At 43.7% G+C, this 8,189-nt stretch overlaps 1 protein-coding gene and 1 long non-coding RNA gene across 2 annotated transcripts; one reads left to right on the forward strand and one right to left on the reverse strand.

Moving 5' to 3' along the window:
- Nucleotides 1-3,910: 3,910 nt before the first annotated feature.
- On the forward strand, nt 3,911-5,217 carry LOC126986500 (uncharacterized). Its single transcript, XR_007739788.1, has 3 exons — nt 3,911-4,174; nt 4,772-4,935; nt 5,142-5,217. It is a non-coding gene; the product is annotated as an uncharacterized LOC126986500 (long non-coding RNA).
- Nucleotides 5,218-6,217: 1,000 nt separating this feature from the next.
- On the reverse strand, nt 6,218-7,705 carry LOC126986997 (putative nuclease HARBI1). The gene is made up of 3 exons (XM_050843595.1): nt 7,585-7,705; nt 7,355-7,483; nt 6,218-7,105 (listed from the first exon to the last, which is right to left on the reverse strand). The coding sequence occupies exons 1-3, from the start codon at nt 7,703-7,705 to the stop codon at nt 6,255-6,257; spliced, it is 1,101 nt and encodes a 366-aa protein (XP_050699552.1). The 3' UTR covers nt 6,218-6,254.
- Nucleotides 7,706-8,189: the final 484 nt, after the last annotated feature.

Genomic DNA, 8,189 nt, shown 5'->3' on the forward strand with positions numbered 1-8,189 from the left:
ATCCTCTGATCATCCTTCTGAGTCTTAACGCAGAACCTACAAACGTCCTTGGAAAGAAAGTACTGCTTAGCCATGCGAAGGCCACACCCAGAACAACGCTTGAGGGACGTCATGGTGAGGATATGGGCGAGGCAAGACGGAAACAATTAGGCGCGTTAAGACGATAACAAAGTACGCAGCTGCGGTGAGGTCGTCAGGTCAAAAATGTGTATCTAGGAAAACATACCAACAGCTGCTGTGAGGTCGCAGTCAGGTCAATTCCCCGGGGAAAAGGGTGTGTCTCGGGTAAAAAGGCGCGGTTATTTCTACCCACCAAGACAAAACATAGGCCAATATTAATATACTGAGAAATCACTTATGTAAAGAAGATAATAACTGTGTTCACTAGGTTTGCGCGGAAAGTGGATTATCTAATGTTTTGTGTGGACTTAGAAATTAACGTAGCTTGGCGCGCCTGATTCACGTAGTCCTATTATCACAGCACAGTAAAGTATCCTAATAATAGAAGAAGAAAACACAAAAGCAATATAAAAAACACAAAAGCAATATAAAACCGTGTAGCACTGGGTTGGCGTGAAAGAATGTTGAATTTAGTGCAGATGTGGGAAGCTTAATACACTTGTCCTAGGAGTAACTGTGGATCACTATCTAACTAAGTAAATACTAAATCAGAACACTTAGCGGTCTGTAGTAGAAGGCAGGGTAATCCTTCTGGTTTTGTAGTCCTCCAGTACAGCAGCAGTTCACAGAAGCACAGAACGCCTCACACCGCGAAAGCAGAGGAAAACAGAGGAAAGAGCGAGTTGGCACCACACAGCAGCGGGGCAAAGTCACGTGTGAACCCAAGGAAGGTCGCGCGCTGACGGCTCCCTCCAACCCCTGCGAGGACTATTGGCACCTCATCACCAGAACAGAGCCAGACCACTACCCGCTGCCCAACATCGCCGACAGCACCTCTTTCCTCCGCGGTGCCAAAATCTTCTCAAAATTGGACCTTCTGAAGGACTACTACCAGGTCCCTGTGCACCCGGAGGACATCCCAAAGACCGCCATCACCACGCCCATCGGCACCTTCGCCTTTAATTACAGCTATTTAGGCCTGCGAAACTCTGGCGCCACCTTCCAACGGATGATGGACGGAATCCTCGGTTACTTACTGACACTGAACCACCCGTCTTACCCCAACCCTCCCACCAAAGGAGCGTGTTGCCCACCGAGGGGAGCTACACCCTGCCCTGCGGTGGACTCAACCCCCAGATGAAAGGGCACGGGGAGTATACGGGACGCCACGCACGGCAAACACGTGGGGAGACAGTAGCCCTGCCCTGGGTGGTAAGAGGGCATGGCGGGAGAAAGCAACATCACCAGTAGGCCTCCTCTACCGGTGATGAGGGGGGAGCACTTGGTCCACGAGGCGAACGGACATCGAGCCCTATCGAGGTGGGTAAGCCACCACGGTAGGTGGTCCCGCCGACCTCGCTTCAAGCCCCGTCACCATGACGCTATTATTCCTCAACCTCAGAGTGTGTGTACGGCTGGGTTCGATTCCCTGCTGTGTTTCCTCTCTTTAAGCTGCCACCAGGAGGTTGTAATATGGCACAACCCCCAAAGCCTGTAAGCGAGGAACGGCAGTTCTATGAACCAGATGGGACGGAACTAAACCAACTGTTTAGTCCCCAGACTCTCCCTGCCCTGACAGGCCAGGTAACACTTGACCCTAACAACTGTACACCTGGTAGATAGTGTCCGTCGCTCCCCAGCTTACTATGGGTTGTTCCTTGAGGTAGATGGTATCCTCAGTCCAAAGTTTGATAGTGTGGGGTCGTGGTTACCTTTGGAGGTCGTGGCGGGGAAGACTGCGAGACTGCACCGTAGGCTAGGAAGGCTGTATGCATTAATACAGGACATAGGCAGAATACAATTTATTGGTATATTTCCGAAGTTCCCTTCCCCCTAACAATAATCCTCATTCCCGATGGGAGTGTAGCATGTTTTGGTTAATACAAAATTGAAAACCTTCCCCCCCCTAACAGTAATCCTCACTCCCGAGTGGAGTGTAGCATGTTTGGTTAATACAAAGTGAAAATTTGAATGCAAAGTTCAAAATATCCACCACACAAAACCCCCTACCTAATAGTATAACTGAGGCTATGAAGCTGGAGTCACAGGCGTAAGGCCCACAAACATAAACATTCCCTTCCCCCTTCCGTGGGCATGAGGATCCTTCGTCACACAAACCGTAAACTTACAGTGTTTTGGGCCGCGACGGAACCCGTCGCATCACGGGGGAAGGGGAGGCACGAAGGGACAGCAGACGGCGCCTCTTCCCCCTTCCCGCTCCCTGACGCTGAGACCTCCCCTGTATTTTTCTTCGCATTATTGGACCAGGTGAGCACATTTCCATGTCATAATGTTAGTTTTTTACAGTTTAATGACAGAGGTTACCTATATGAACAAGTAAAAAGGTCGAGTGTAGCCCTCATTGCTTAGAGTAGATGATGCCAGCCTGCACATGGACGAGACCCTCACAAAGATTATTGTCCTTCCATTATGTGCCCAAGTAAGCACATTTCCCTGTCATAGTGTTAGTTTTTAGCTGTTTAATGACAGGGTTGACCTATGTGAACAAGTAATAAGGTTGCGTGTGGCCCTCAAAACACACATGGATGAAACATGGAAACATGGACTAGCAGGCAGCAGAAAGCCTGTTGGCTCATTACTAGGCTGCCTGCGTTCAGTGATTCAATCAATCCGTTTGCCATAGGAGTGGCTTGCAGGGAAGGATTAAAGCACTTGTGTATCTACTCTTGGGAGCGTTCAGTTCACTCCCGATGCAGCAAAGTGGCGATCAATGCGTTTCTTGAAGGAGTTGATGGTCTCTGCGCTAACCACTTCAGCAGGAAGGCTGTTCCAGTGGCGAATAACTCTATTCGAGAAATAACTCCTGCCGATGTCGGTATTGCATCGCCTTGCTTGAATTGTTTTTCCGTTGTTTCTTGTTCTCAGGTTGGTTTGTAGCGTGAAGAGTTTGGAGTGATCAACGTTGCTGAGCTTGTTCAGGTACTTAAAGACTTGTATCATGTCTCCCCGCAGGCGTCTCTTTTCCAACGTGAAGAGGTTGAGTCGCTCGAGTCGCTCTTCATAGGGCTTCGTCTTCAGTGATGGTATCATCTTCGTGGCGCGGCGCTGTACTCTCTCAAGTAATTCAATGTCTTTCCTGTAATTAGGAGACCAGAATTGCACGGCGTATTCCAGGTGGGGCCTTACCAGCGAATTGTACAAGGATAACATAACTCCCGGCGTCTTGTATTCGAAGTTCCTCGATATGAACCCAAGCCCAGACTAAGGCTATTTTCATCCCATTATTGGAGCAGGTGAGCACATTTCCCTGTCATAGTGTTAGCTTTTAGCTGTTTAATGACATGGTTGACCTATATGGACAAGTAAAAAGATCGAGGGTTGCCTTCATAGCTCAGAGTAGCCAATCATAATGTTAGTTGTTGGGTAATTATGCTGCTGAAGTCGGCATGTCCTTTTCAGGACTCAGGGTCATCATGGGCAAATATGTTTTTTTGGAGAAAGCAGTTGCATTTTATGATTACCATATGCAAAGTTGTGCTAGTATGTCAGAATCTACAGGTACGAGGTCATGAATAAGGTTATTTTCAGCCCTTTATATGATCAGATTGAATCATTTTCCAGATAATGTTGACATAGCTATTGCCTTCCATCCCAGATCTAGCACATTTTTTTTTATTCATTTGTGCATCTATATATAGTCCAGGACAAACAAACTATTAACCTAGTGGCCTTAACCACCCCTGTAGTAGGGACTAGGTTACTGATAATGGGCTCATATTTTTGTGGCTAATTTACATTCTTATTAATTATTGCTGCTTCATGTTTTGTCTTCTTTCTCAGAGAACGTAGGATTTCTAGAAATGGAAGGAGCACTGAGTGCCAGAAGCAGTCCAATGTCACCTCCTGAGCGAGACCTTCTCATGGGCCTCATCTGTGAGGAGAAGATCCTCCAAGACAGGAGGACAGACGGGAAGGTTGTCCTCCAGAAGAGGGCAGCGTGGGCCCGAATCACGCGCCTGTTTAATTCCCACAACCTTGGACCGCAGCGCACTGAGCAGCAACTCAAGAAAGTTTGGGAGCGTTTAAAAGTAAAGTAAGTGAAAAGAACGACTGAAAAATAATGCTATTCACATAACTTTCTAACTGAGATATATATTCTATTGTTGAGCATGTCTTAATATAAATAGCAACTTAATGCACTTAACCTGGGATGCAATTTTTGCACTGATCCCATGAATCACCTGTGATCAATCACTATTGTTCAGTGCAAATATGGATTCTCAGATCATATGTATAGAACATTCATCCATCCATTAATAAACTATATAGGTCTTTATGTAAGGGTAACTGCCAAGTTAGGGTTCAGTAAGGTAACCATACCCAGTCAATTTCTTATTTGCATCTTTTTTTCATTGTGGGAAAAAAATAGATAAGAGATTTCCCAGGCCCATCAACCCATCCCATTAATCCCCATTCACAAAGCATGTGAACGACAGTGACAGTATTCGTACAGCGTCTCTGAATTATCCTAATTAAAGCACACCTAAAACTACATTCTTGAATTAGTTGCAATAAAGACAAATAACCAAAAAAAAAAAAAAAAAAGGAAATGAATGCACAAATACAATGTAACATATAAAAATGCTATGTATGAATACAATAACATATATCTACTGATTCTTCATTTTAGGGCAAAACAAGAACATGCAGTGAAGAGGCGGGAGGACATGAGAACTGGTGGAGGTGCCCCTCCTGCGGATCTGCCAAAAGAATCGGACCAAGTGCTGACAATACTTGGCACGGATTTGCACGACATAGGAAATCCGTTTGACCTCGATGCAATGCCAGCCATGTGTGAGTTCTTATTATGACTTGTTTTGACTGCCATGTTTGTAAACTATGTTCATGAGATATCAGAAACTGTGAAGTCGTAAGTATTCAGTCATGTAATATTGCAAAGTATCCAAAAATAATAAACATTTTTGGTATGTAGTAAGAAATTAAAGTAGCTGCACCACACAGTACTCTGCTTCTGTGTACTAAAATACATTTATTCTCAGCCAAGTCGCACCGACAAAGTCTACTCATCCGATTTACCAAGTCTCTCTTTGTGAGAGGTAAGATTTTGGTGGTGATAAACATAAGCAATATAGCTTTTATCAGTAAGCACCCTCTTCAGCCAGAAGGCTTTTCAGCCTGTAAGCAATTTGTTCATGTAACCATAATTCAGTTGTTCACAAACTCATAAGTTTTAATGACAGTTGTGTGCAGTGAGAGATATTCACAAACTCATAAGTTTTAATGACAGTTGTGTGCAGTGAGAGATACAGTTGATTAACAAGATGTTCCAACTACCTGAAATGTGTTAATCTGCAACTGTGTTATTTTAGGGAATATTTTTCATATACTAATATTCCTCCCTGTTGACAGCAAATTCATATTTAGAAAAAACACTTGCATTATGCAGTGTTGTAGCACATCCTGCAACAAATTCCGTGGAAGAGGAGGTTCCAGCATCACCACAAGCAAAAGAACCAGAGGAGGTGCCCGCCCCCTCACCATCAACTGTCAGGACAAGGCATTGCAGAAACAGAGCAGCAACCAGCTACAAAAATACGACTGCCACACCAGAACTATTAGAAATTAGTAGGGAGAGGGAGATTACAAACAATAGGTTTTTGGAGAAGAGGGAACATTTGATCGATCTTCAAATCAAACACATGAAAGTGAAAATAGCTGAAGCAGAACAGAGGGAGGAAGAGGCTAGATTTAGAAAAGAGATAACAAAAAAAGAACTTGAAAAGCTAAATAATAGCTAAGGATGTACACAGGTAGGACATCACAGGGAATGTTTATGTAATATAGACTAAGGAAAGAATAAAACTATAAAGTAACTTGTGTTTTAATTAACAATGAAAATAAAGGTTTTACGAGAACATACATACACACTTCTTCCCACCTCATCATTCATTCTGAAAACAAATACACACTCACTTGTCACCACAACACACCAACACTAAAAACTACACTTGATTCACTTCCCTCTCCTGCACACTCGGCTCCCCCGTCCCCCCAACAGCCAACACAAATATGCGTGTTATGCACCTGTACGGGTGCCCTGCGCATTATTGTCCAGATCCAGATCCAGAACAATGGTGGTGTCTATATGATGCTTAGAAGAAGTCCCTGATGATTTGCTGCCGTTTCAGTCTGCCTTCTACATTTCCTCGTCTTTGTGCAGGAACCTCATTAGGGATGTTATTGACATTTAGGTTCACGTCCCTTCCATCTTGTGGTAAAACCAGCCCAGTTTTCACCGCAATATTGTGTAGTACCACACAAGCAACTACAACAGTTTTGGTGGTGTCTAAACTTGTCCTGACTCTCTTCCCTAAGTACCCAAACCTCCTTTTTAATATCCCAAATGCCCGTTCAACAGTGTTTCTGGTTTGGGAATGACTGTAGTTATAAGCTCTCTCATGAGCATTATCTGGAAATGACACAGGTGTCATTAGATACCTTTTCAAGGGATATCCTGCATCTCCAAGTAGATGATACCTGGGATTTAAATTAACTTCTATTTCAGCACAGAGCCTGCTGTTTTCAAAAACTCGACTGTCATGGACGCTCCCAGGCCAACGGGCAACAACATTATGAAACTGCAGGTCTGGCCCACACACAGCTTGGACATTTAATGAAAAATATCCTTTTCTACACCTAAACATCTCAGGGTTTTCCACAGATGGTCTCAGTATAGAGATATGTGTGCAATCAATTGCCCCTACCACACCAGGCATTCCACTGATGTCATGGAATTGCTCAATTGTTCGTCGCATGTCATTGCCGCGAGGAGGTTTTATATAACGCTGGCTCAAACTAGCGATTGCTCTTGACACAACCTTCAAACATCTGCTGACAGTCATTTGTGACACATCATGGCAGTCCCCTAATGTCATCTGGTGGTCTCCCGTTGCCATGCAACGAACTGCAATCAGGGTTTGCAGGTGTGGCGGAACAGGACAGCTTGTAAAGAGAGGAAACTTATATAGTGACTGTAAAACGACCAATGTACTCTAAATTACAATGAAATGAAAGCAACCAGTTCTTTTTACTTTACATTAAATTATAAATTACATTTGATCTCTATATATCGATAGACTTTGGCCAATGTCCCCCATGAAGGGGAGTGGCCCATTCTCGGCAGATGTTGGTTCACTCACACCGACACAACCATTCATATAATTTTAGTCCCAAGGGGCTTTAGGGCATTCACCTCTTGAGTCAGTTGGGGCTGAAAGCTGGTCTTTAATTTCTTCAATGAGATCATACATTGAAGTTTTGTTGCATCTGAAGCGCTCGACAAACTCGTCGTCACTCATTGCTGTGAAGGGGTTCATCCGATCTGGAAGTGTACTGTAGTTACGATTTTTATATCAAATGACATCTAAGAAGCATTAGTGACAACAAAAACAGAAGAAGATATAACTTGTCACCACATTTTACCTTTAACAATCCTGCGACGTTTACGTCCGATAGCTCCCTGGGCATCTGCCTGATCATCCAGCTCCTCATCCAATTGATCCAAAAGTTCCCAGTCATCCCACAGCTGCTGATACTCGTCCATGTTCTCAGATATCTGTATAAACAATGACAAAAATTATAACACTTAAGTAACACCAGGTATATTTTCATACCCAACCTACCTAACCTAACCAACTACTAGTGCCGACTGCCCAGGAATCGAACCCGGGCCTGCAGATTTGTAGATAGGCATGCTAACTACTACACCACAGAGGCACTGAAGCCTACAACTACCCAATTTAAATGTTCACTTAGATTTAGGTAAAATGATACTTTCCCTACACCACTTCATTTCACTATTTATGACTTAATATTATAGTTATGAGATGCAAATACATGTTCATTAACAATATTAAGGCACGCAGGGTTAGAAATATAAACTAACCTAACCCGACATGACCAAACAGAAATTAACCTTAAGCAGTTTACCTAAGCTAACCTCTTAGCTAGCTGAAACCTCCAATACATTATAAACTATAACCATGACATGACCAAACTGAAATTAACCTAAAGCAGTTTACCAAAGC

This window comes from Eriocheir sinensis, chromosome 6, assembly GCF_024679095.1.
Source record: "Eriocheir sinensis breed Jianghai 21 chromosome 6, ASM2467909v1, whole genome shotgun sequence".
Lineage (NCBI taxonomy): Eukaryota > Metazoa > Arthropoda > Malacostraca > Decapoda > Varunidae > Eriocheir > Eriocheir sinensis.

Bases quoted from the DNA above. Each gene is read 5' to 3' on its own strand.
- LOC126986997 (XM_050843595.1), bottom strand. From the start codon at position 7,705: ATGGACGAGTATCAGCAGCTGTGGGATGACTGGGAACTTTTGGATCAA. The intron at 7,484-7,584 runs GTAAAATGTGGT...GTACACTTCCAG, and splicing joins ACGTCGCAGGATTGTTAAAG to ATCGGATGAACCCCTTCACA. The intron at 7,106-7,354 runs GTGAATGCCCTA...CTCTCTTTACAA, and splicing joins AGCCCCAACTGACTCAAGAG to GCTGTCCTGTTCCGCCACAC.